At 49.0% G+C, this 27,005-nt stretch overlaps 1 protein-coding gene across 2 annotated transcripts in view; it reads left to right on the top strand.

Moving 5' to 3' along the window:
- SRL (sarcalumenin) overlaps positions 1-25,698 on the top strand; it is a 45,584-nt gene extending 19,886 nt beyond the window's left edge. Inside the window, exons 2-7 of one of the 2 annotated variants that reach the window (XM_039885189.1) lie at positions 11,978-13,003; positions 15,589-15,690; positions 16,780-16,875; positions 19,976-20,092; positions 20,839-21,072; positions 22,426-25,698. In XM_039885189.1, coding sequence (XP_039741123.1) covers positions 11,978-13,003; positions 15,589-15,690; positions 16,780-16,875; positions 19,976-20,092; positions 20,839-21,072; positions 22,426-23,237 — 2,387 coding nt within the window. In that variant the 3' untranslated portion in view covers positions 23,238-25,698. The remainder of the gene's footprint in view (positions 1-11,977; positions 13,004-15,588; positions 15,691-16,779; positions 16,876-19,975; positions 20,093-20,838; positions 21,073-22,425) is intronic. The other variant, XM_039885190.1, reaches the window with a different exon arrangement.
- The last annotated feature ends 1,307 nt before the right edge of the window (positions 25,699-27,005 follow it).

Here is a 27,005-nt window from a genome sequence, read left to right as displayed (position 1 = left end):
TATTGAATATCATACAATTCAGTAATTTTTAGTGTATTCACAGATACATGCAACCATCAGCCAAGTCGACTTTAGAACATTTTCCATCATCTCAAAATGAAACTCTGTACCCTCTAGCAGTCACTCCCCATTCCGCTCCACTGCCTGCCCCCAGATCCCTAGCAACCACTAATCTCTGTAGATTTGCCTATTCTGGACATTTCATACAAATGGAATCATTAATATGTGACCTTTTGTGATGGGCTTCTTTCATTTACAATAATGTCTTCAAAGTTCATCCACATGGTAGCATGTCAGTACTTCATTCCTTTTTATGGCTGAATAATGTTCCATTGTACGTAGAGACCCTTTTTTGTTTCTCCATTCATCCCTTGAGGGGCACTTGCATTGTTTCCATCTTTGGCTATGTGAGTGGTGCTGCTGTGAACATCAGTGTTCATGTTCTTATGTGGAGACATGTTTGGGGAAGATTTTATATTAACATTAGAAAAATCTTATATTTTTATAGTACTGTACTGCTTTCAGAATTCCATCGCCAGTCATTCGAGCCTCCCATTATCTGGCACGTAGTAGGTGCTCCATCAGTAATAGTGGAATGAAGTCACGACAAACCTGGGGGTGGGCGGGGCAGGTATTTTTCTCTTTTTTTTTATTACTGATAAAACAAAAGAAAATACTCAAGGTCCCACTACTAGTCAGGGAGTAAACTTGGGCACCTGACCCTGTCCTCCTCTCCTCCTCTTCCTTCCCCAGAGCCATGGGGTGCCCAGGGCTGCCCCCCATGGTCCACCACCAGGTAGCTCTGCCTGACCATCAGGGTTCTGCACCATGGGCAGGTTCTGCGAGGGTCTCCCACCATTCTTGAGCTCGCCTCTTTGTACCCTACTTCCAGCATATCTCCTTGAAGGATAAAGGACACCGGACCCATGAAGCCCCTAGAGCTGATGGGCATTGGCCCTTGTTGGCCACCTATGGCCTTGGGGATGGACCATAGCCTGGCTAGGGGCCTGGGGAAGGCTTGGTACAGCCTCCTACACGTGGATTCCAACCCTTGCAACTACTAGGTGTCTGAGGATGGGTACAGGTTGCCTCCCATAGTCAAAGCCCAAGGACAGTGATTCTCAGATACTAGTGTGTGTGTGGAAATCACCTAGGCACTTGTTAAAAGGGAAGACTCCTGAGGCCCTGCACACCTTGAGCGTGATTCCGGGGGTCTCAGGCATGGGCCCAGGAATGGGACTTTTAACTAAGCTCCTCAGTGATCCTTTTGCATATGGCCTTGAGTCATGCCTTGAGAAAGGCTGACCCAGGGTAGGAGGCTTATTACTGTCAGGTGCTCCCAGGGCATCCAGCAGATGTTTCTTGTGCAAGGATATCTGCCAGGCCTCATGCTGGACACCCGCGATCCCACTGAGAACAAGCCGAAGGTGCTGACCTCAGGGAGATTATCATCTGTAGGGACACAGGTTAAAAAAAGGCTGTAACATAGGGTCAGGTGCTGTGGGAACACAGAGAAGAAGCACCCCCAGGAGATGGGCCTCAAAGCCGAGATCTGAAGTGTTGGTCGGAATTACCCAGGTCCAGGGTGTGGGGGGAAGAACCACAGTGGGACCGGCGCTTAAGGAGACTGACTCGAAGTCCACGTGGACTTGCAGGTGTTTGCTGTGTGTCTTGATGCTGAGTGCTTTTCCAAGCCCTGTGGGGACATAAAGAGGCATTGGACTAACCTCTTATCCTGGAGAAGATGACAGCCTAGAAGGGAAGTTGGGAAACATGCACACCCCCTGAAGGTCACAGCCACAGAGCAGGGGCTATGTCAATTGGCTCAGTATGGATGGTCGTAGGCACTGAGTCAGTGGAGGTCAGTGAGGGGACCCATGTGTCCTGGAGGAGTGAGAACTGGAAGGCATCACAGAGGGCGAGAGGGAACAGGTAAGGCTGGACCTGCAGAGGAGCAGGAGGGTGTTCCATGGAGGGGGCTGTGTGAGTCATTGGAAGACCTATTATGGATTAGATTGTGTCCCTCCAAAAGACACATTGAAGTCTTAACTTCTAGTACCTCTGAATGTGACCTTACTGGAATTAGGGTCGTCACAGATATAATGAAGTAATCTGTTGGCGTCCTTATAAGAAAAGGAGAAGAGTCACAGAACAGAGGCACAGGGAGAAGGCCATGTATGATGGAGGCAGAGATTGCAGATATGCATCGACAAGCCAAAGATTGCTTGGAACTACAAAAGCAGGGGGAAGCAGGAAGCAGCCTCCTTTAGAACCTTTTGGAGGAACTTGGCTCTGCCGACACCTTGATTTTGGACTTGTGGCCCTTGGAAGAGTGAGAAAACATTTCTATTGCTTTAAGCCACCCAGGTGATGATGCTTTGTTATAGCAGCCTCAGGAAGCTTATACACAGCCAGGCTCAGGCTTCAGTGCAGGGATTTGGGGCTCTTGTCTTGCTGGAGGTGGGAGAACTTTGGGCATTCGGCCTTCTGGAGAGCCTCATATACAGCCTCGTGGTGGCTGAGTAGGGCCCTCGGCACTGACCAGGGTCATCCTGGGGACAGCAAGTGCAGAATGCACGCCTGCTCTGGCTCCACTCTCTGCCCTGCCCTTGGCTCTAACCTTTCTTTCCCCAGGGGAGCCCGTGGGAACCAAGGAGTAGATGCTTGCCCCGGCCTTCTGCATGGCCACCAGGCTACCAAAGGAAAAGAAAGCTCCTGGGTGTTAAGAGCTTCATCTGGTTTCAGTACTGAAGAGATGAGGCAGAGAACCCAGGCCCTAGGGGCACTAAATCTAGCCAAGAAGGAAGCTACTTTCTGGTTTTATGGCCTGTAATGGTTTTCCCTGGGGGTGGGGATGTCTAGAGATGTCACAGATGTCACATCTAGATATCTAAAGAGGGAACATGCTGGAGAGCTGAGACGCCTGGCCCCAGGGAGGGACAGAGCCCACCAGTCGCTTGGGAAAGGGTAGCCCACGTGTCTGAGGTTCAAGGCTTTGGGCCACTTGGGGATACAAACTGGGTGCAAGTCTGCTCCCAGGGAGATGTGAGATTTCTAGAATGTTCTACCATAGAGTGGCCTGGTTGTTCTAGGTGACTTTGCCTATGGCATTCCAAGCTCTGGACTGATACTGGATGGATCATAGTAATGGGGTAATGGATGAATTTGCTGGTCACTTTGAGAGTTTGTCCTATTAATGGAGCAGACAGGGGGGTGGTCTTTTTTCCCTTCTCTTGTGACCCACACTCTGGAGGTACCGTCTTCCTGTGGCCTCTGCCATCCTCAATTCAGATAGCTGAGAGCTGATCTCACAGCTCTTGGGAACCAACCATCCTTTGTCTCCTGGTGATGAAGATGATGTATTCTTCTCCTGGTGACAACGGGAGAGCCACAGACTAACGATGAATGCAAGGCTGGCTGGGTGCAGGTGACCTTTGGGAGCTGAAACACTATCCTTGTCCTTCCCCAAATCTCTGTACAGAGCTCTGTTCGGGGACCCAGCCTGATGCAGAGTCCTCAGCAAACACTTGTGGGAGGCCGTACTTTATAGAAACAACTGAGGGAATGGATGGGTGATCCCAGGAATGCTGGGTCCCAGGGGCAGGGCAAGATGTGGTCATGAAAGGTTAGAAATGTCAGGGAGAGTAGGAAGTCATGACTGTTTGGAATCTTGCGTGAAAGACCAGGGTGGAGGGTCTAGAGACCTTGTGTTTATGTCTGACTTTGTCCCCAACTTGCTAGGTGACTTTTCCCTCTCTGGGACTCGCTGGGTCTCTTCATCTGTGAAATGAAAGAGTTGGGCTAGTTAATTTTTAAGTTTCCTTTTAGTTCTAGAAGTCTCTACTGGAAAAATAACTATAGGACTGAATAACAAGATGAGGTCTGGGGTCAGAATGTCTGGACTCAGAAGTGGAACCTATCTATCTCAAATTTGGCGAAGCCCTCTCGGAGAGAAGATCTGGCGTCCTGGTGCCTGGACAGCAGTTTTTCTAGAAGGGTCTCTGGACCAGAACATGCAGGGTAGAATATTTGCTATTGCTGTCCCAGCCTCTGCCCTTGGCTTGACCTTCTCTGAGCAGACTTGGGGATGGGCAGCTTCTCTGGTCTCCTTGGCAGTGGAGGGTTAGATCTGCTAAGGGCACTTCACCACTGAGCAGGTGTGGGGTGGGGTTGGCATTGCCGACTGGGGTGAAGGGGTACCTGTGGTTGTGCAGGCCCACGTGTGAGGCCTTTCAAAGCAATGAAAACATTAGCTCTGAATTCAGCCAAGCAGGACAAGCAAGGCATTGCTTGAATGGGAGCTGGAGCCACTCTCGCTCTGTCCTTGTGGCGTGGTCAAAGCACCGTTCTCAAAGCCCCAGTTGGTTCTGAAGGGCGTATCATTTTGCTCCTTGTGCTCACTTATAAGGACACAAGGCCATGCTGGCACTGCAAGTGGCCTCTCTCCATCTCTGTTGCCTTTTCTGAGAGTTGTGAAGGGCCCAAAGTCACTCTGCCTCCAGCCGGGGCCTCTCATCCATTCTCACAGATGTGCCTTGATGAGTGGGTCTGTTTAGATGTCTCCTGAGTGTACGTTTGTATTCAGGTTAACTTGCTTCAGGGTCTGGATACAAAGGGTCTGGTAGGTAGAGGAGAGAGGGGAGACCATGTGAGGCCTCAGAAGTCTCTGGGTGAGTCAGGGCTGGCTGAAACTGGGAGTCAGTGACCGTGAGAGTTAACTTGGGGCTCAGCAGGATGAGATCTGAGCCCAGGAGTGTTGACAGCCAAGGCTCATTCCTTTCCCAGTTCAGCTGGAACCTCACAAAGAGAGCAGGGCTAGCCCACAATCTCCCACAGCTCCTCGTTTGAGCTGCTTCTGGCTGGGAGAAGAGGAGACAGAGTCCCAGGCAGAAAGACCTCCTTTGGCCCTCTAACTGGTCCCCCAGAAGCAGAGGGTCAAAGGACTAGCGAGAAGATGAGCCAACTGAACTTCTGTCTAAAGCTGGTTCTGTCTTGGCCTACTCAGTGAACCTGCGATTTGGCCTGGCGTGTTTGCTTTTCTAGGAAATAATTATTATTATACCTGACATTCATAGAATGCTTTTAAAAATCACTTGCGGTTTAAAATACTCCAAAGGAGTTGGCAAAGCAGGTGCTATTATCTGTGTTGCGTCTCGTACGGGTGAGTGGAGTTGGGTATAGGCAGAGTGAGGAACAGCTCAAGGTCACATTGCTGGTTAGTAAGACAGTAACCAGCAGGGCCTGGCTCTCCTGACTCCTAGCTGCATCTAGAGAGACTATTTTGGCTCTGAGACGTGTAGCAAAGGAAAGCCCTGAGGTGTGGTCTCGGCTCAGGCTGGGGAAAGTGTCAGATCTATTTCTAAGCCTGAGAATCCAGCAGATTTCCTCCAGCTTCCTGTGTTGGGGGTGAGGTGGGTCTGGTCTCATTGTTCTTTCCACCTGCCAAGGCCACGATGGCTCTGACCTGAGCCCAAGGTTGACTGGGACATTAGGGACCAAACTTCTTTGGCTTCCAGTGGGTCTCTCCTTGCCTGCTGCCCCAATGTTAAATATTGACCTCCCAGAGATTGTCCTCATGGATCCCAGAGAGATTCTGTTTCTTTAGGCGGGAGGTGGGAGGTGGGAGGTGGGGGGAAAGCTAGCCACCTGCCTCAGTCTGTCTCAGAATCCAGCCTGCATCTCACCCTCCTTCCTTTCCTCTCTTGCCCAGCTCATCTCTCTGAATGGAGAAAGTATTGCCTAACAACTCCCACAAGGATTTCTGTTCACTTCAGGCAGACTGGGTGCTCTACGGGGTATCCCTTTAATAATCGGGTCACCCCGAGGGGTTAGGGCTTCATGTTTTGCTTCTTCCAAAGGCATTTGCATTTTGAAAACAATGTTCACCCACAGTCATGAATCCTCTGGGCATCAGTGATAAGCTTGTGTATGTACAATGGTTGTGAGATTGTGGGTGCTTTCTCTCTGTACCTCCTAAACCAAGGATTCCGAGGAAGTAGGGGTGGGACAGGGATTGAAGTTATCTGTCAATTTTGTGGATTTTAGGGGTTAAAAACAATTGTCTTGAAATCTTAAGCATCCTTTGTAAAGGGAGGAAGGGGAAGGTAAACTAAGAAGTCGTTGTCCTTCTTAGGCCAACACAGCCCCTCTCATATCTGGCAGGGGCAGTGGCCAGGTGCTGGGAAAGCTCACGGGACTCGGAGCTGGCGGTGAGCTGCGTTCTAGAACCAGCCTGCTGCTAACTAGCCTAACTAGCCCTGTGGCCTTGGGGCAATCACTCATTAGGGTTTTAGGATCCTCATCGGTGAAATCAAACTAGTGAGTCTGTGAGAAGGTCCTTTTTGACCCCCAACCTCATGGTTCTCTCTTACTGGTGCCTTTGTCATTGTATCCTGTCTCATGGGTGAATCATTTTTGGGCTCGAGTCCAGCCAGGGACAAGATGTCCTGGTGGGATTAGCCTTGACTTCAGGAGTTTGGGTAGGAGGCTAAAGGACCTTCCAAGAGTGGCTGCCTTGTTCACTGCACCCTGGTCCTCTTGTCTGGGGGGAAGAGGTAAAGGCTGGTGAAAGAATGGTGAAAGAGAAGGTCTCAAGTGTCCTCAGAGGATACGGGCAACCCTAGCCTCTCACAAGCACTTTCCTTCTGAGGTCCTTTTCAGCACTGACATCTGCAAAGCTATCTGAAGTCTCATCCGAGAAGTGAAAGAACAAGAGACTCTGAGTGAGCATTTATTCTGTAAATAAGGCCAAGAAACAATGTGATACCAAAAGAAGTGCTGACCATTTGCCCAGTTAGGAGTGTTTAGAGACAAGGTCTAGAACATGGAAGAATCGGTGTGCTTGCTCTGACTCTGTGAACACTGTTTCTGAAGTGCTTTTAGCTGTACTTGAGGCCCGGCCGATGATATGTCCAAGTAGGTGGAAGGCAGCCTGGTGACAGATGTGGGACTCCCTGGACACCAAGATTGGTATTCCTGACTCCTTGGGACAGATATGTCCTGGGGTAGAATTGGAAAGTGATTGTACCCCTGGGGCTTTATTACTGTTGACTCATTTGCATAATTGTGTGTAACAGTCAAAGGTATTTTACCTCTGTGTGACTTTGGACTCAGTAGTTTCAGTCAAACAGATGAGAAGTCATGTTGAGGAATAATCTTGGCAGATCCTCAGAACTGTGTGCTAAGGAGACTTAGACAGGTTGGAATTGAGTTTGCATTGTATTCCACCAAAGCAGAATAAATTTAGCACCATAAGGTAGGCTCAACACAGATCAACAAAACTCTATTCTGAATAGACCCCTCTTTCCTCAATCTCAAGAGAGACTCCCTGATACTTGGTACTGAGGGAGACTCAGAGCTTGGTTCTTGAATGTTAGTGTTCATTAGAGTCATCTTGTAAAATACCGGATTCATAGTTACTCACCCCTGGAGACCGGGCATCTGTGCTTGGAAAGCTCTCAGGTCTCAGATGCCACCCCCACGTGGGCCAGGGAGCTTTGTTTTGTTTCTTGGCCTGAGTTCTGGCCCATCCCTGGAATGGCTTGTTGAGCAAACAACTTGACTTTTCTTTGTCCGCTTCCTTATTTCAAGAGAGGTTAATAATTCTTGCTTTCCCTGCCTCTGAGGGCTGCTAGGAGGATGAAAGAAGAACATGAGACAATTTTAGAAAGCATGAAGTTCTGCGTCGAGACAAAATATCATCTATCTCAGTCCCTGGCACATGTAGATCAGCAAAGTGAAAAGATGCTGTAAGGGGGCGCTCCTTGGGATTTCGCAGAAAATGATCAAGAGAAGGATAGAGGAATTTTTAGGGAAGAGGCAGGGGAAGCAGGAGCAGTGGTTGTCAACCACCTACCCCCCTCTTTAAGCAGTGAGACAGACTCAAGGAGGGCTGCTGGGCAGAAAGTACAAAAGAGTTGGCTGAATCCCAGTTTGTTCATCTTCCCTCACCCACTAGACACTTCCATGGACCCCTGGCCCTTCATGAGACATGATTTGCAAACTACTTGGGAGCAGAAAGAACCCTAGACTGAGAGCCATGAACTGGGGCTCTGTCACAACTCTGGTCAGAGCTTTTTCCTCTGCAGTTGGACCTACCATGGCCCTTGGAAACTACACAGTTCTCTGAGTCCATGTGAAAAGTTCTTTGGAACAAGTTAGAAGCTGGGGAAATAGTCAGGTGTTTGGTTGGTGGTGGAGAGAGAAAAGAGGGACCGAGCCTGGACTATAGCTGAGGCTGTGGGTAGGGGGAGCAGCTGAGGGCTGACCCTCAAAGAAAGACTGATGGTAGAGGGGGTGTCAGGAGAGAAAGCAGAACTGGTGTATGCTATGTTCTACTCAGGGCACAGCCTGTCAGGTACATGGGCCTTCCCATGGTCTTGGGCTTGAGCTAGGGGCTTGCTATTCTTGTGCCCTGATGTAAGTGCCCAGGCTTGTGTGAGGCCGGGGCGGTGGCCTTGGCAGCAGCAAATACAGTATAGTACTGCATGTCCTGGGGTAGGCCAAGACTCATCTTACCGGGTTCTCAACCTGTCTAGGGTGTCCTGGGTCTTCTCGCCCTCCTCCACTTCTCCTCCAGGGGCCAATGAGGGGCTTCAGCAAGATGCTAGGGAGGTCAGGGAGGGAGGGAAGACACTGAGTTTGATTTCACATAATTGAATTGAGTTTAATCAGAGGCTCTCAGAGCCTCTGACTGTGCCTTCCAGAGGAGAGATCAGGCCCAATGGCATAGCTGCTTCCTGGGGATTGAGCTCTGGGGCCCAATGGCACAGCTCGTTTCATTGAGAGACTGTGTCAGAAAAGTTATTTTTAGCCTGGGAAGGAAGGTCACAGGGCATTAAGCCATCACCCTCTGTCTTTTTCACTCCATATTTCTTAGCAGGTTGGTTCTAAGTCGTAAAAAATAGAGAAGAGTAAAGATGCAAATATGATACACACATGCACACACTTGATTTCCTGTCTAGGGCATAGGAGTGGAAATACACAACATTGTAAAGGTCATGGTAAACCCCCAAAATCTGGGGTCCTCATTTCCCTTGGTGCTGTGCAGCCCTCTCACTTCCATCAGGATCAGAGGTTGTTTTAAGAATATTAGAAATGCCATAGATGGTCGACTCAGTTGTCATCACCACCATCACAGTCAATCAATCATCACCATCATCACAGTCATCACCACCATCATCACCACCACCACCACCATCCCCATCACCACCATCACAGTTACCACTCACCATCACAGTCATCACCACCATCATTACCACCACCACCACCATCATCATCATCATCATCATCATCATCATCAGTAGAGGGCAACAGGGGCCTGAGGAAAGTGCTCCCCAGAGAAGAAGCCTTGACCACTGCTATTCAAAGGTCACATGTCAAGCTCTGGATGAAACATCCAACTTAGGAGCCCCAAGTAGGCACACAAGTGGGGAGAGGCTGAGAGCAGAAGCCTCAGAGTCAGGATTATTGGCTAAACAGCACTTTTCAGGTTTGGTTGCACATTAGAATTACCTAAGAATTTTTTTGTTAAAGTACCGATGTTGGGGATATACCTTAATTCACCCAGAGCCTTTGACGAGGGTGGAGGAGTGCAACCCAGAGCCTGGTGGTTCCAATATTCTGAGAACCACTGGTTTAGAGGCAGTTTTATCAGGTGGTATAGACCAGCACTTCTCAAACTGTAATGTGAAAACAAATTGTTAAAATGCAGATTCTAGTTCAGTGGGTCTAGGTTGGGGCCCGAGGGTCTGCATCTCTACCAGGTTCCTGGGTGGTGCCGATGCTGTGGGTGCCCAGACCACATTCTGAGTAGTACAGGTGTAGGACCCCTCTAGGGTCAAGAGACCTCCTTTGCAACTCTGGAGTGAAATGGACTCAGCCAGTTGCCAGCTCTGTGATGGGCAAGGCATTCAGTGGCTTTGATTCCAGTCCTCTCATCTGTAAAACAGGGATAAGTGTAAGACTTGTTTTACATAAGCAAGTATGGTTCAGTAAGTTGAGTAAGATCAAGTAAATTGTTTTATATATAAAGTGCTTAAGCACTACCTGGCACACTGAATAGTTAATTATACAAATGTATCTCAAATGATATATAACTTGCTGCTCAGAGGACTTTTTAGTCTCCTTGGTTTAAACCAAGTTCCTGCCATAGATTTTTCTCCAGAAGGTGGTGATGGGGAGGATGGAGATGCAGGCAAAGGACATATAGGTGGTAATGAAAAAAAATTTTAATGAGTAACCTCCAGCTCCCCCACTAAGAGACCAGGAATTCTTATTGTACCCAAATTTTACCATGGACCTCTTTCTAGCACTTTCCATGGGTCAGGCAGGGAGGGTCCCAGCCCTGGGAACATAGGGAGAGTTCACCCTTGGTTCCTACAATCCAGACGTGAGCCTGGAGAGAAGGTGCATGCAGGGAGGGGCGAGGTACCTGTGGGAAAAGGTGCCACTGTGCTCTCCTATATACATCATGGCGTATAAGGCCTTAACAAGAAGTGGACAGTTCTGGGTTCCAGTCACCTTGTGTCTCGGGCAAGTCAAAGGCTTTCTCTTGACCTTCAGCTCTGAAATGTGGATGACAGTAATGAAGGAGGTTTGGTCGCTGTCACATGTGGGAAAGTGCTTGGGGAGGTGTTATATCAACATGCAGGGCTTCTTTATAATACAAGGCACCCAAACTTTCCATTCTTCTGAATTTGATAGCAGGTTGTATTTGTGGGGACTAATGAGAAAATATTTGTTCTTGGTCCTTGGAGACTGCCCCAGCTTTTAGGGTTCAAGGTGTATGGGTACCCTGAGGCAGAAGGGGTACCCCAAGAGGTGGCTTTTCTTTGTTGAGGCAGAGATGGGACTATTAGGCTATATAGCCTGAGAGAGGGGGGTGTCTGTACCCAGCAGAGAGGTGGGAGGCTGCTTCCTCAGAAAGAGTCCTTGTGAGTCAAGGGAGCCTTGACTCACAAGGACTCTTTTGCTTGTCTCAGCTGCCCCAAGGCAGGGCCCTGTGGTCCTTCATCCCTGAGACCCAGCAGTGTTCCCCTACTGAGGGCCTCCTCCTTAAACAGGTCCCAGTCTGACTGGGAGGGGGCAGAAGGGATAGGCATAACCCTTTCTTTTGATTCCATTTTCCAAATAAATGACACTTGTCTTGACAGAGGTCTCAGCACAGGCTAGGCCCCTATCATGCTCTCTCCTGCCTTGTGCTCCCTGTGTCCTCAGCTTCCTGTTAAAATGACCAGCCTTTAGAAGGGGATCCCCTCAGGAGAGGTTGGCTAAGGCCACTGGGAAGCCCTGGCCCTTCCCGTTTTGGATGTCTTCTCCTTAGGCCATGTCGCCTCTAATCTAAGGTAGCAAGGCCAGCAAATGCCTGCCCTTAAGGGGACAGAGTTGGATGTGTGACTTAATAAGGCCGAGAGCCACAAGTAATCCCCTAAGTACTCTGCCCTGTAACCTAAGATTATCTGGCCTGCACACACCTGTTTGCACGCCTTTGCTGATAGCAGTATAAAAAGCATGTTGGTTAATGACTCTAGGAACTGACAGGGCATCTCTCCTATCTTGGAAAGATCTCTTGGTGAGCCAGGCTGCACGTGCCTGCCTGCCTGGGGCAAGGTTGAGGAAGGACTGGAAGGGCTCACCCGTTTCCGTCCCTACGCAGTCATCAGGACCCAGTGAGAGGCTCACTCAGAGTCAGGGGCAGGCTTCTTGGGAGTGGGGCAGTTGCTCAATCCTGCAGTGACAGACAGTGAGTGGTTCTGTAACCACCTCTAGCCGTGGCCTCCGAGTCTTGGGAAGAGGATGGAAAAACATCCTGACTGCTTGCTGCACAGGGCAGTTATGAAAACCAGGGAGGGAGGTGCCACTGATGCCAGGTTCACACCTCACTCTTGGTGGATGAGAGCTAGGCTGAGTTACTCTTTTGAGAAGCAAAGCGAGTGCCAACCCTGTGAAACTGACCAATCGTGTTCTAACCATTTAGAACTGCAAGTTTCCGCTTCGGGTGGCACAGAAGATGTTGGCAATTTGTTGGAGAATCATTTCTCTGCTGGAGATGCAAGTCTAGAGGAGAAGGAAAGGGCGCTTTATGCAGAGGCGGCCCCTCGAGAGAAGAACCTGCTCCTTCACTCCCCAGATGGCAGGGAGGCTGAGAGCTCAGAGAAGACTGCTGCTGGGGCCCCCATCGCCCCCGGCCCAGGCTCTGACCCTGAAGCCAGCCTCTCCAATGCCTCAGCCTCAGAGTCAGCTCCCCCCGGGGACTCTGCGGGGCCACCAGGAGCGAGCACCCACCTTCCAGAAGGGGAGGAAGGAACCGGGGAAGAGGGGAGACCTGAGCTCAGTGCGGGAGAGGGCCCAGCAGAGGAGGCCGAAGGACAGGCTGGGAGCCACCCGATCCCTGAGGAAGCCAAGGAGGTCCTAGGGGACAACCCCGTGCAGGGGGCAGCAGCTGGGGCTGCAGAGCCTGAAGGCACAGGGGCCTCTCCTACCTTGGCGGTCGAGGAGGCCCACATGCCCGAGACGGCAGGCGAGGGCAGCCCAGGGCCCGATCGGGGACCAGAAGGGCCAGATGGAGTCATGGAGGTGGACACAGAAGCCAGGGAGGGGCCTGAGGACCAGGGGAAGCCCAGCCCCAGCCCAGACACGGAGACAGGGGACACCCAGGAGTACCACCCCCCAGAGGGCCAGGTCCAAGGGGTGTCCAAGGAGGACTCAGAGGTGGCCTCCTCTGAGGAAGAGGGTAGCAGCCACAGCGGAGGCGAGGAAGGAGTTTCATCCCAAGAAGAATCCGAGGAGGACAGCGGCGACGACGGGGCTAGTTCAGAGGAAGCAGGGGGCGCCTCCGAGGAAGCAGGGGAAGCCCAGGAAGCGGGGCAAGCCCAGGAAGCAGCAGGAACCCCAAGCAATGGGGACGAGGGGGCCCAGCTGAGCTCGGAGGAACCAAATCCAGGGTCCAAGGGGGACGAGGCCTCAGAGGCTGAGGCAGAGGAGCCCAAGGAGGGGCCTCAGGGTAGGGGACCCCAGAATTGCTCCGGCACTTGGGCAGCTGCACTCTTCCTGGAAGTCTTGTATGTAGTGGGACAGGCAGGGACAGGGTGGGGCGGGAAAGCCCCAGCCAGCCTGGGTTTGTGGGATGGAGACCCTGTCCAGGGTACCCAGCCCAGGGGGTGCCTTTGGGCTTCCCTTGAGCCACTTCTTCCCAGTTTGGAGGGACCCAGTGAGAGGCTGCACCATGGACTTTGATGAGAGGCCCAGAGGACCCCGGTTACTTTTGAGTTAGGCCCTCAGGAGGCCTGCCCCTTGGGGTCCCTGAAGTACTTTAACATGGACCAGTGCCTTAACCTGGAGGACAAGGGACATGGCGGCAGGGTTTGAGGCCCTGTGCAGGCTGGTGAAGAGATATATGGGCGGGGGAGTGGATTGGGAGCCCCCTGTGGGGAATCACAGTAGGGTTAGCACCTGGGGCCTCCCCTTGAAGACTAGGCCATGTCAGGTGGGGTGAAGTGGGACTGGGGTCAGGATCCTGATAAGAAATCTCAGGCTGGTTGTGACAGTGATATCCCGCAGACGTTCACTCGGAGCAGCAGCAGTCACCCTCTTGGGACTGAGGGACAAGGAAGGGAGAGGGCAGGGCCAAAGCCAATGGACAATGTTGGCGATGTATCACATTGTAGGCATGGCCAGGACACCCATGGCGGCATCCACTGAGGATGCTGGCCTGGACAAAGAGCTGGGCTTTTAAGATAGACAGAGGAACTGGGATCAGTCTTTACCCTCCAAAATGGCTTCCCCATGGGTTTCCCTGAAGAATTCAGTTTCCATACCGCTTGCCAGCTACTTGTACCCTCCATAGGGGGCGGGTCTGCAGCCAGCCCCTCCCCCTCCTTTTTCTCTCTGTCCTGGGTCTGCGGTCAGGGCTGCCTGAGTCCTGAGATGTTCCACAAGGCACATCAGTTCTCTGCTTCCATCTCTGGTAGAACTAGTCTCCTTCTGCCCCACAGTCCCAAGTCCATCTCACATCTAATCACCTAAAATCCTTTGTGCAACCAGCCTAGGTAGAAATAGCCACCTCAGCAACCTGCAGGTGGTCATGGGCATCTTTTTTTTTTTTTTTTTTTTAAGATTTTTATTAAAATATAACTAACGCACAATATTGTTTTAGTTTCAGGTGTACACCATAGTTATTCAACATTTATATACCTAAAGAAGTGATCACCATGATAAGTCCAGCAACCTCTGACACTGTCCAACACTATTACAATAGTATTGACTATATTCCCTATTCTGTGCACCACATCCCCATGACTTATTTGTTTTATACGTGGAAATTTAAACCTCTTATTCCCTTTCACCTTTCCCCCCACTTTTTGATTTTTCAATTACAGTTGACATTCACCATTATTTTATATTAGTTTCAAGAGTACAGCATAGTGGTTAGACATAGATATATTTTGCAAAGTGATTCCCCTGACTAGTTTAGTACCCACCTGGCACTATACATAGTTATTACCATATTATTGACCATATTCCCTGTGCTTCGCTTTACATTGGTTACAGGCATCTCCTGATGGTCAGAAGCAACAGTTAACCCCCTTCCCCATTCCACAGCAGCTCCTTCAGCCTGTGCTCCACGGAAGCCTTGTAAATCTGATCAAATGCTCATTTGATCAGGTCAGATGTTTGCTTAGAACCTCTTCCTGGTTCCTGGTGCTCTTAGGATGAAATGGAGACTCCTATGGTCCTCTAAGACAGGAGTCTCCAACCCCCAGGCTGCAGACCGGTACTGGTCCATGGCCTGTTAGGAACTTGGCCACACGGCTTGAGGTGAACGGTGGAGGAGCGAGCGAAGCTTCATTTATATTTGCAGCCACTCCCCAACGCTAGCATCACTGCCTCAGCTCCACCTCAGATCACCAGGCATTAATTAGATTCTCATAGGAGCATCAGTCCCTGATGCCAAAAATGTTGGAGACCACCGCTCTAAGACCATGCATGGTCAGCCCCTGTAGAATTCTCCTGCCCCCAGCATGAACCCCTCACACACTGAGGCCTAGCCACCCTTCCTGCTTTTTGCTGAACTGCTCCTGTCCCCATCTTCACCTAAATAAGTCCTCGCACAGTGGATCTCAGGTCACAGGCAGCCCCTCAGAGAAGTTTTCGGAACCCCTGCTAAGACTACCTAGGCACACTTCTTAGGCCCTCGTAGCTTCTGGAATCTTCCCTTTCATAGCCACATCATCATTTGTCATTATTTGCTTTTAAGATGATCTCCCCCCACTCACTAGATTGTAGGAAAATGCCACAGGGCAGTTGTGTCTATTTTGGGCACTGTATTCCCAGCACAAAGCTCGGTGCTTGGCGCATCACAGGTGCTCAGTCAGTATTTGTTGAATACATAAAACAGATTGCAGAGCTTTATAGAATTTGAGTTTGGATTTTCAAAGTCCCTCTTAGAGACAGAACTCTGTTCAACTGAACTTGGCAAGCCCTTGGTCAGCAACACCTCAAGGCCCCACCCTTGCCCATGTTGAGGGGGCTTAGAGCCAGGCTGGCTTTTAACTTTACCCTAACCCTGCTGTCTGCTTCTCTCCCCAGAAGAGGCGGAGGATGTGAGTGAAGAAGCCCCATTGAGGGATCGCTCCCACATCGAGAAAACTCTGATGCTGGATGAGGACAAACCAGCTGATGATTACTCTGGTAACAAGAGGAAGAAGGAGCCAGGCCTGGGGCTGGGGTTTGGGCTGGGAAGGCCTCAGGGGCAGGGGCTCTAAGGCTGGCAGGCACCCCAGGGAGGAGAGTCCTGGAGATGGGGGGCTTCTCGGAGGAGGCTCTGTGATCAGGGTCCAAGGCCGGGGGTGGCTCTAGATTGATAGGGAGGAAGAAAGGCAATCCAAGCAGAGGGACCAGCGAAAGGGTAGAAGGCAAATCTCAGTGCTGCATCTGGGGACAGTGACAGCCTCCACGCTGTGGCCTGGGAGGGAGCGTTAATAGAGTTCATCACATTTGCTTTGATTTTTATAGTTTTTAAAGCCCCTTCATGCCCGATATTTTATTTCCTCCTCGTTATAACTCAACACTTTCAGCAGGGCTTATTGTCTCTTCTAAGTTGCAGAGTTAGCGAAAGCTCAGAGCAAGGCAGTGCTTTGCTGTGGCACACAGCTAGAGAGGAGGCACACGTGAGGGGCGGGCTCAGGAAAGCCTGACCCTCCGGCCTTCTTCCCCATTTTGTGCCTAATACCCGGTGAGCTCCCAGCCTCACCCCCAGGAGTAGCTTCTCCCTGGAGCCATGCTTTTCTCAAGAAGATACTTGAGATGTCTATATACTCCCAGAACATAGTGCAGAGGGAGTGTGGCCAGAGGCCAGGGTGGCCTTCCTGAGTGCCTGCTCAGTGCTAGCTTTCCTTGCCCTCTGAGCCTAAGGCAAGCGCAAGTAGAGGTAGAGGGCAGAGAGGAGGAGATGGGGTTCTCATCTGCCTCAGCTGCAGGCTGAAGCCACGCTTAATACACTATTGAGGAGGGGATAGAGGGGAGCCTTAGATTAAAAGGAAATAAGCCAGGAGGCTTTGGGGAATGGGGAGGGAATGCCTCTGGTTTAAAGATTTCTGAGGGCTGGGATATGGACTAGTTCCTTCCTTGAATACAGCACAGTCACTGGGCTGCAGAGGGCCCCTGCTTCCCACCAGGCGGGGGGCTGGAGCTGCCCTGGAAAGTGGCCTGGTCCACAGTGGTCAGCTGTCTGGAGCTCACCCTACCTGATGCCCCCTCTTCCTCCTTCTCTGCCCCCAGTGGTGCTGCAGCGGCTTCGAAAGATCTACCATTCGTCCATCAAACCCCTGGAACAGTCTTACAAATACAACGAGCTTCGGCAGCATGAGATCACAGGTACAGTTCATGTCCCGAGGTAGGGCCTCCACTTTCCACCTCCAACCCATCCACAGTCCCTTGTGCTTACTACGCGGCCCCTGAGCTCCTTACACACTGGGCTCAAGGACACGTGGAGCTGAGCAATCCTTAGTTCTTGGGGAGGGGTGGAGCCCTCAGTCATGTGAACCACCCTTTCATTGTAATAGTGACCCATAGTTTGCACAGGGGTTTCCGGAGAGCATTTCATTTGTAAGTAGTCATGTCAGTAGTACAGTTTTGGTTTCCAAGGGTAATGAAGTGAACTTCGATCCCTTGCGTGCTCAAGGGCCCACAGGCTCCCTGTTCATTTACAGAATCATGTTTAAAGTCCCCCGATTGGCTTGGATCCTTTCCCCTCTTGTTCATTCCTCCTGGTCAGCTTCCCTTGGGCTTGGATTCTTTTAAAAATTGATTTTCAAAATAATAAAAGTGAAGTATACTTGCTGCCAAAAAAAAAAATTTCAAATAATGCAAAATAGTATACATCGAAGGTAAAAATCCCTTTCTTGATTTCCAATTTCTCTAATTTCACTCCCTGAGGTTCCCACTGTTAAAGTTTCTCATGAATACATTTCCTCTGCATACATGAGCATATGCAAGTGTGTCTTTTTCTGTTTGTTTTACAAAGATGAGATCATATCACACAACTCTGTATGTGCGTGTGTGTGTGTGTAAGTGTGTGTGTGTGTGTGTGTGTGTGTACCTCCCCTTGCCCTTTCTAATCCTTGCATGGATGCACCGTACTGGGTAACCACCGCCCTATCATGGAAAACAAGGTGTTGACCATCCAGTTTTTAAAAAAACGTTATAAATACTACTATAATCGTTACATATTTCATGCAAGTACATTTGTAGAGTACATTTTTAAAAAGGGGAACACTGGAATTAAACATTTTGATAGTGGTTACCAAATTGCCTTAGCTTGTACCAATTTATACTCACAATGACAGGATATGAGAGCTCTTGTTCCCCTACAGGAATGCCTTTTTAAAATATTATTCATCTTTGAAAACGTTAACAATGGTATATACTTGTTTGAATGGTCAAGTATCACACAGTTTTCTGTGTTAACTGGCTACTTCTACATTATCTCATGTGATGCTCTCGATGACTATACAGTGGATGGGGTATTATAGGATATACTTTCCTTATTCCTGCTTTCCAGAAGAAAGACCAGAGAAATGCTAGGCTATCTGGGATCATACAGCTGGAACTAGCGGCTGTAACTCTCTCCTCCAGAGAATGCTGTTTCACAAGTATCTCTACTGTTTCTTGCAAGCCTAAGAGCAAACGATCCTTTTTGGCCTCACAGAGGAAGTGCAGGTGTTGGTGTGAGGTCGCAGTCTCCCAGATGCTTTCTGGTCCTCTACTCTTGCCTTCTCTGCAGCCCTCAGACCTAGTGGCTTGGCCCTGGAGGCTTCGAACTGCCCAGAGAGAATGGTGCTCTGCAGGGAGGGCGTTCCTGACTCCTGACCTCACTTTTCAGGCTTGGCTCCTCTCTCTTAGTTTCCCGACAGTGCTGGGACTTCGCTGTGCCCTTGGGCAGCCTCCTGAATAACCCCTGCTGCTCAGTGACTTACCTGCAGCCTCCTCCATGTGCCAGTAACGCCCCCTGCTGCAGAGGGCTGAAACAGCAGCCTGGGAAAGCCCTGGTGGTGGTTTGTCTCAGCTGTGGCTGAAGGTCCAGTTCCTCTTGGCGTCCCCTGGGCTAGGGTAATGGAGACTTTTTTGTAGGATCTTCGTGGCTGTCACTGAGAACTCTTGCCACCCTCTCAGCCTGCCTGTCCCTTCCTGTCCCCGAGCTAGGGATTGACACCCACAAAGACACCAGCGACTCATGGGGCAGGGCCATGGTATTGCTTTCAGGAAATATATTTGTGCCTGTCACCTATGAGACACCATCTTGGTCTTCTAAGACTTGGTTTCACCTTAGAGAAAGAAAACCAGTGCATCAAGAAGCAGGTGCAGAAAAAGAGGAATACCGTACTCCTTCTATAAAAAAGATAGGGAATATTGCTTATATATGCATGGAAATATCTGAAAGAATATGTAGGGACTGTTATGACTTAGGCAGATTGGGGACAGGGATGCTAGACTTTTCACTTTGGACCTTTCTTTACTTTGATTTTTGAACTAAGAAATAAATAAAATGGAAAAAAATAAATGAAAAAAAAAGTAAGTGAAGTGCTTACTGTTTTGAGGCCTGTCTGCCAAGCTTGGGAAGACTGAGAGATCCAGAGGACTTTAGGCACTAAATTATTCAGGGCTGACCCTTTGTGGTTCAGAGAAGGGGTCAAAAGAGCTGGGACCCAAAACCCAGCACCAAGAGTGGCCGGTCCCATGCTGCAAGCCTCTCCCCCTTCCCCTCCCCTTCCTGCCCGCTGGTTCTGAAAGCCCTTGAAAACTCTGCTTTTTCTTCTTAGTGACCCAGGCAGGTGTTCTCCCCAATATTGGACACAGGGACCAAGAACCCAAAAGTTGCCTGGTCAGTGCTTAATCTTGGGACCTAGCAAATATGTCATGGACTTTGGAGGCTAATATTTTAGGCTGGCCCCAGAGCCCAGGATTGGGTTGAGCCTCCAGTGGGATTTCAAGAGGCACAGCTAAAGGGAGGGAGGCTGGTAACAGGCAGCACCCAAGTCCAGGCTGTCCAAGGTTGTATAAGCCTCTTTCATACCCTTTTTTCTGTTACCAATTCAGATAGAATAGTTTTTACCACTCCCCATGTGGCAGTCCTGCTCCCCTTTTATGAACCATTCTCTCCTAGATCTAAACCAGGAGGCCTCACCCAGAGCGAGACCTGCATCAGAGTTTGTTGACCTCACTTAGGTTTCCTTCTGGTACTGGTGTGCAAAAGATCTGTGCAAGGCCCAAATGATGTCTTCTGGCATCTTTTAACTGGGCAATTGCATTTGCGTAGCGAGAGATATGCCACTATTGTCACGTGCTGTCTGGTCCAAGCTAGAATTCCACAACTTACTTAGATGGATGGTCTGCGATGCAGTGTGAAGAACTGTGTCCCTCCCATAGTGAGAAACTTTGTTAGTTCACTTCTATCTCTAACTCCCGCTGCCCACAGATGGAGAAATCACCTCCAAGCCAATGGTGCTGTTCCTGGGACCGTGGAGCGTCGGCAAATCCACCATGATAAACTACCTCCTCGGGTTGGAAAACACTCGCTACCAGCTCTATACAGGTAAGAGTGAGATCTTCTTGTGTGATTCTTGGTATTTCAATGTATGTCATATATAGAAGCATTATGAAAAACCAAAGAATTTTATATGTCTCCAACACTATAATGAAAATCACGTACGAGAAACCAGCAGCTACATTCATGTTGATAGAAGCATTATTCACAACAGCCAAGAGGTAGACAAAACCCAAACATCCACCGATGGATGAATAGCTAAAAAAAATGTGGTCTGTCCACACTGTGAAATATTATTCAGCCTTAACAAGCAATAAAGTTCTGATACATGTGACAACATGGATGAACTTCGGGGACATGATACTAAGTAAAATAAACCAGTCACGAAAGGACAAATATTATATGATTCCACTTGTATAAGATTCCTAGAGTCAACAAATTCATAGTTAGAAAGTAGAATGGTGGTTGGGGAGAGTAAGAATGGGAAGTTACTGTTTAATGGGCACAGTGTTCAGTTTGGGATGATGAAAACATTCTGGAGATGGATGATGGTCATGGGCGAAGGTGAATGTACTTAATGCTACTGAACTGTACACTTAAAAATGGTTAAAATGGTAAATTTTATATTATGTGTATTTTATCACAATTAAAAAAAAAGAAACCACTGGTGTAGCAAACATAGTATCTGATTCTTGTGGCGAACCCGCCCTGAAACACCTTGCTCACCTGCTTGCAGTAGGTCCCTTCCCTCAGAGGTGACTGTGTTCCTACTACCCTTGTGTCCATGTGTGCAGGTGCTGAGCCCACCACCTCCGAGTTCACTGTCCTCATGCATGGGCCCAAGCTGAAAACCATCGAGGGTATTGTCATGGCCGCTGACAGCGCCCGGTCCTTCTCGCCCCTCGAGAAGTTTGGCCAGAATTTCCTGGAGAAGCTGATTGGTATCGAGGTTCCCCACAAACTTCTGGAGCGGGTCACTTTTGTGGATACACCAGGCATCATTGAGAACCGCAAACAGCAAGAAAGAGGTAATTTAGCACTCATTTCGGAACAGTGTGAGCTTTGTCTTAGAAAACTGTTTTCTACAGTGGGGGGTAGGCAGGCAGGGGAGAGGAAATGTGGAGAGCATTGTCTAAGGCCAGGGTATGTGTTCTCCCCTTCTGGACCCTTCTTTTTGTCACTGTGGTGCCACTTAGGTGTAGAGGACCTTGTTCTTTTACCTCCCCAAGAACTGATCTGATTTAGAGGTGATCGTTTTCCCAAGAGGAAGCTGTTCTTCTCTGTAAGTAGCTCTTTGAGGTTCATGCTGGGCCTGAGCTGTCTTTGGGAGGCCCAGGTTGTCTTGGATGATCAACGGCCTAGGCTAATTGCATCCCAGTCCAGCTGTACTTAACTTCTGGCTAACTTGGGGCTGGGTCGAACCTGAGCTTCAATTCTTCCTGCTTTACCAGGCCTGCTTGCCTTCAGATGGCAGAGTAGTGCCACTTTGAGCATGGCAGACACTAGGCTAGGATATAGGGCACTGAGTATTGTCATGACTCAGGGATATCTGCAGAGATGAGTCAAAACAGAGTATTTGTAGGAATATATGAACAGATGGTAGATTTCAGCTTGTGGCTGTCACTCCCATTTTGGTTATAACCCTGTTTTATGACTAGTAGTAATATAATCACTAATAATTATAATAGCCAATTAACCTGTATTGCACTCTTATTATGCATCAGATAATTGTATGTATTATTGGTTGACTGTTGTAAAAAAATTCCCAAGACAGATATTCCTAGTCTCCTCATTTTGGAAATAAGAAATTAAAGGAATGAAAATACATTGAGCAACTACTATGTGACTGGGAATTTTAGTTAGGTGCTTTCCTGTATTTGTAGCAACATAGTAATCTTTGTATCAACTTAGATGTCGTTCTTCTACTCATCATTTTGTAGCTGAAATCCTAAAGTTTTGAATCATTTAATGTTTAACTGGCCAGTAACAAAGCCCCAATCCTCGCCTGGGTCTTATGCTAGGTCTGCATTGCTTTCCCCTAAATGATGAACTTCTCTTTTATGTCCTTCTAATTCCCTGACTTCTTTCCATCAACATCTTTGCCACTATCTCAGATCTTTCTAGATCCATTTAGAAAAAATATTTTGCTTCCCCAGAGCTTTAGATTCCACTGTAGATTAAAGCAAAGATCAGGCTGTTGTTGGTCAAAGGTTGACAACGGACAGGAGATATGCAATTAATTCTTTAAAAGTCTCGAGAAGCCCAGAAAATCCTCAGTGCTGTCACTTCCTTCTACCTGTGGAATGATTTGGTTTTGGAAGGAGGCAGAGGGGCTTGGGCTCAGGCCTGCTCACCCTGACTTCTCACTCCCTTTCCCCAAGGTTACCCCTTCAACGACGTGTGCCAGTGGTTCATTGACAGAGCAGACCTCATCTTTGTCGTCTTTGACCCAACCAAGCTGGATGTGGGTCTGGAGCTGGAGATGCTGTTCCGCCAGCTGAAGGGGCGTGAATCCCAGATAAGGATCATCCTGAACAAGGCTGACAACCTGGCCACACAGATGCTCATGCGGGTCTACGGGGCTCTCTTCTGGAGCTTGGCCCCGCTCATCAACGTCACTGAGCCCCCAAGGGTCTATGTCAGCTCCTTCTGGCCTCAAGACTACAAGCCCGATACCCACCGAGAACTGTTTCTCAAGGAAGAAATCTCCCTCCTGGAAGACCTGAACCAGGTGATCGAGAACAGATTGGAGAACAAGATCGCCTTCATCCGCCAGCATGCCATCCGGGTCCGCATCCATGCCCTCTTGGTCGACCGCTATTTGCAGACGTACAAGGACAAAATGACCTTCTTCAGTGACGGAGAGCTGGTCTTTAAGGACATTGTGGAAGATCCTGATAAGTTCTACATCTTCAAGACCATCCTGGCAAAGACCAATGTCAGCAAATTTGACCTTCCCAACCGCGAGGCCTATAAGGACTTCTTTGGGATCAATCCCATTTCCAGCTTCAAGCTCCTGTCCCAGCAGTGCTCCTATATGGGGGGCTGCTTTCTGGAGAAGATTGAGCGGGCCATCACCCACGAGCTCCCCGGCCTCCTGGGAAGCCTGGGGCTTGGAAAGAATCCAGGTGCTCTCAACTGTGACAAAACAGGGTGTGGCGAAACCCCAAAGAATCGCTATAAGAAACACTAGGTTGTTGTGTGGCCATTCTTGGGTTCTTGTTGGTGAATGAGCTTGTGTCCTAACTGTCTGAGAAGTCCCGGTTTATTAACCCTTTGAGCCACACTGGCAAGAATTGTTATGCATTGGAGATTTGGGAGTTAATTGAGACCAGCAGTGGGGGAAGGTGTGGGTCAAGGGAGGAGAGTGGAAACTGTGAATTATAGTGTGCTTGTCTCATTGCTTCAATTAGGGGGCCTGAATGAGGCAAGTCAGGCCACACCTGCTTTTCCTGGGTCCTATCTCGGAGGGACAGAGAGCAGCTAAATTCTAGTGTATACTGAATTAATAAGCATTAAATAAGCTAAAAGCAGCTGAAGTCCTTTTTTCCCCTATAAACTGGGAAAACAGAGAAGACGAGTTCTGTCGGGCTGCCCAGGTCCATTGTGGCTGCCTCCCACACACCGTCTTCTGTTTTCCCCCCGTCCAGCAGCTGTCTCCTGAGCTTGGGTTGACTCCAATAGGGGACAGTCTCCTGGGTCTGAATCAACCTGGGTTTTGAGCCTACCCCCTGGCCTTCTTCCCTGTTTCCTTAAGGAGTGAGGGGAATGGTTTAGGATACCAGAACACTAAGAGAGAACAAGAGTTCCCAGGCTAGGAGAAGGATCTGCTCCTCCAGTGCCATTTCTCTGATGTGGTCTTCTAAGCCATCTGGGAAGCTCGGTCCCTTTACTGGCCCCAAGAAGAAGGTGAGTGTTCCATGTAGTCGAGTAATTCACTGGAAATGATTTCAGTGAAAGTACCAGAAGGGCTCAGAGGGTTAATTGGTTTGCAGTGTGTCTTTGTCTGTTGCATGTCTTGGAAAACTCGGACCCCAAAGGCATTGGATTTCAGAGGGGACAAATGGAGACTTTGCTCCTTTTCACCAGGGACTTCTCTGGCAGCCCGCCTCTCCCGGATTTAGGAGGAGACTGTTTCCACATCATTTCTGTGGAGACACTCAGCGGAAGAGTCGTATCTTCTCGGTTTTCATCACCATGGCTTTTTCTTTCCCTTCTTCTCCATTCCCTGATGTGCCAACACTCAAAACTCACGAGTAATTTCCCAAGAGTCAGAACCAGCACCAGCCAGTTGGTGTCGGTGGCAACCAAGGCTTAACCTTCAGTTTCCCACCTGAACTGGATGCTGATATCCACCGGATGCGCAGCAGGAAAGCCAGGACCTCCGAATACTGATCAGTGTGAATATGTGTGTATTATGTTGTCCAAGAGAGATTAGGGAGATAACAGATGCCGGAGGGCATAGCAAAAGAACTTATAAGAGTCCTGCCTGGTTGGTGTGCCACCACGGAGGGCAGCGGGGGACAAAGGACATTGGGGTAGGCCCTGGAGGGAAGAAGCCATTTGATGAAAAGTGGGTGAGTCTGTGCAAATCCAGGAGACCTGGCCCAGGGCTGCGCAGATGGGCTCCTGCCTATGAGCCAGCCTCTCTTGGGAGTTTCAACCAGGAGGTATGGGTCAGGACCTGCCAGCATCAGGAAGTCATTCCGGACCAGAGGAAAGCGAAGATGGAGGCAGAGGGAGAGGCACTCAGGATTAGGCACTGGAAGCAAATTGGTGATCAGATTAGGTCCACGCAGAGAACTGCAACTTTGGAATTCCTGCTTCTTAGAATTATTAGCACTGCAACAGCGGCTGCTTCTTTTGGCTTTGTGGAGGATGGAGAACCTCCCAAAAGAAAGCCAGAGGCCCCAGAGCTTCCAGGACATTGTTTCTAAGGATAGAACCAACCAGAGAAGAAAAGGAGTCTGCTAGGGGCATCCAAGGAGCCTGGTGACCAGGGCCTGATGACTGCTTTTCTTCTAGTCGAAAACTAACCCTTGCCTCATGTCTCCATCATTTACCCTCTTGAAGAGTCTGCCCTCCCATCTTGCTCCTTAATGCCCCTTATTGCCCTCGAGCTCCTCTTGACATATCTATGTTTCTTAGTACAGTAGAGGAAATACAATGTGCAGAACTGTATGGGCATTGTCATAGCTGCTGATGTCACCATTGCTTTGGTGGAAGCAGGTGAATTGAGGCTAATACATTCATATAGTATTTATATTTTCAGGGGGTGACATCATCAGTGTGATCTTTTTTATTCCCCTTTTCTTTCTGCATCCATTTTTGTTTTCCTATTCCCGTTCCTCTGATCACTCCTTGACTTACCTTTTCTCTAACTGCTTGTAGGCTTATCTGTCAATTGGCTCGGGCTGTAAGAGCTGTTTTGTGACTCGCTCTGTGGAAGTGGATTTCAAGCAGAATTCTGACTTTTGGGGGGATGGGGTTGTGGGTTGGGAGCTGGGGGAAATTTAGGATCCAGAGATTCCCCCAAGAGGAGTACTCGTGCCTGAAAAGTTGCTGTTTCTCTCCAAAGCGGAACTTTTCCAGTGTTCTTTCCATTCTGATTTCATCAGGGAGGAAGTCTCAATAAAGTTCCAATCTCTCTTTAACACCTTGTACTTTCTGATGGTCTCTAACCAGTTTAATCTCTCTATTTCCTTTATTTAGTAAAGTGTACTGATTTTTATGAAGACTGTTTTTAGAGGAGTTTTGGGTTCACGGCAAAATTGAGAGGAAGGCAGAGATTTCCCATACACCCGCTGCCTCAACATATGCACAGCTTCCCCCACTTTCAACACCCCCACAGAGTGGTACAATTGTTACAATTTATGAACTTTCATTGACAATGTCATAGTCACTCAAAGTCCATAGTTTGCATTAGGGTTCTCTCTTGATATACGTTTTATGAGTTTGAACAAACGTATAATGTAAAGTGTCATACAGAGTGATCCACCTATTCATTCCTCCTGTCTCCTCTCACCCCCATATCCTAATTTTTAAGTTTCTTGGGGATAGATCGAAAATTTGTAAATTGCTCACCCTTGCTCTCCTTCACCCCCATCTTCTTTCCAAGCTTCCTCCTAATCTCCCGGTGTCAAAGATGACCTGCTCCCTCAGCCAGCCTACTGTTGTATAATTATAACTTGAAGAAACACTCTCTTCAGCACTTGAATTTGTCATTCTCCCTGGCATTTGTGGCAGTAGTCCATTAATAGGACTTATCAAAATCTATCCCAAATTTCTCACAGAGGCGGCTCAGGCTGTCACACCAACCTCCTGCCTGTACTTGTCTTTAAAGAAACCTCAATCTGTCCTTGTCTCCTTGAACCTATGCCCTTCAGAGTGGAGTTCCTTTATTTTGAAGCTTTACTTCTGGGGTCGTCCTGAGGATATCAGCTCCCACTCTATGCTTGAGAATGTTTCCAAAAAGGAAAAGAAGTGGGCCTGGGTTGTTGGTGGAAAGTTAACCACCACTGATGCCAGAGAAGACGCCGCATTCAGCGGCATGGCCACCAGCTCTGGGTTTTCCTAAGTCGGGAGGGGCTGATCTTGAGGTTGGATGAGAAGGGCAAAGCAGTTCATTTCTTCCCTCTCCTTTGCTCTCCTCTTAATGAGGGGTCCGCAGTCCACAGTCTGAGCAACCAAGCAAGCCGACCTAACTAAGGCTGCTGCTGCCCACCCACCTCTGCCCCAGGTCACCTCTCCCATCCATGACTGCAACCAGCATTTCCCCACGACTGGGAAAAATATAGAGCTTTTCTCTGGAAAAGGGTAGGAAGGTGAGGTCTGTTTTGAAGAAAAATATAACATACCAGAACCTGCTGGCGTGATCAAAATTAGGCTATTTCACAAGCCTCCTTAACCACCTTTAGGTTAAGTCTGCCATTAAGATGATAGGGAAACAGAAACATAAAAT

Source organism: Pteropus medius, unplaced genomic scaffold, assembly GCF_902729225.1.
Source record: "Pteropus medius unplaced genomic scaffold, Ma_sr-lr_union100, whole genome shotgun sequence".
In the NCBI taxonomy this organism is placed as follows: Eukaryota; Metazoa; Chordata; class Mammalia; order Chiroptera; family Pteropodidae; genus Pteropus; species Pteropus medius.
This window is presented reverse-complemented; position numbering and strand designations above follow the sequence as displayed.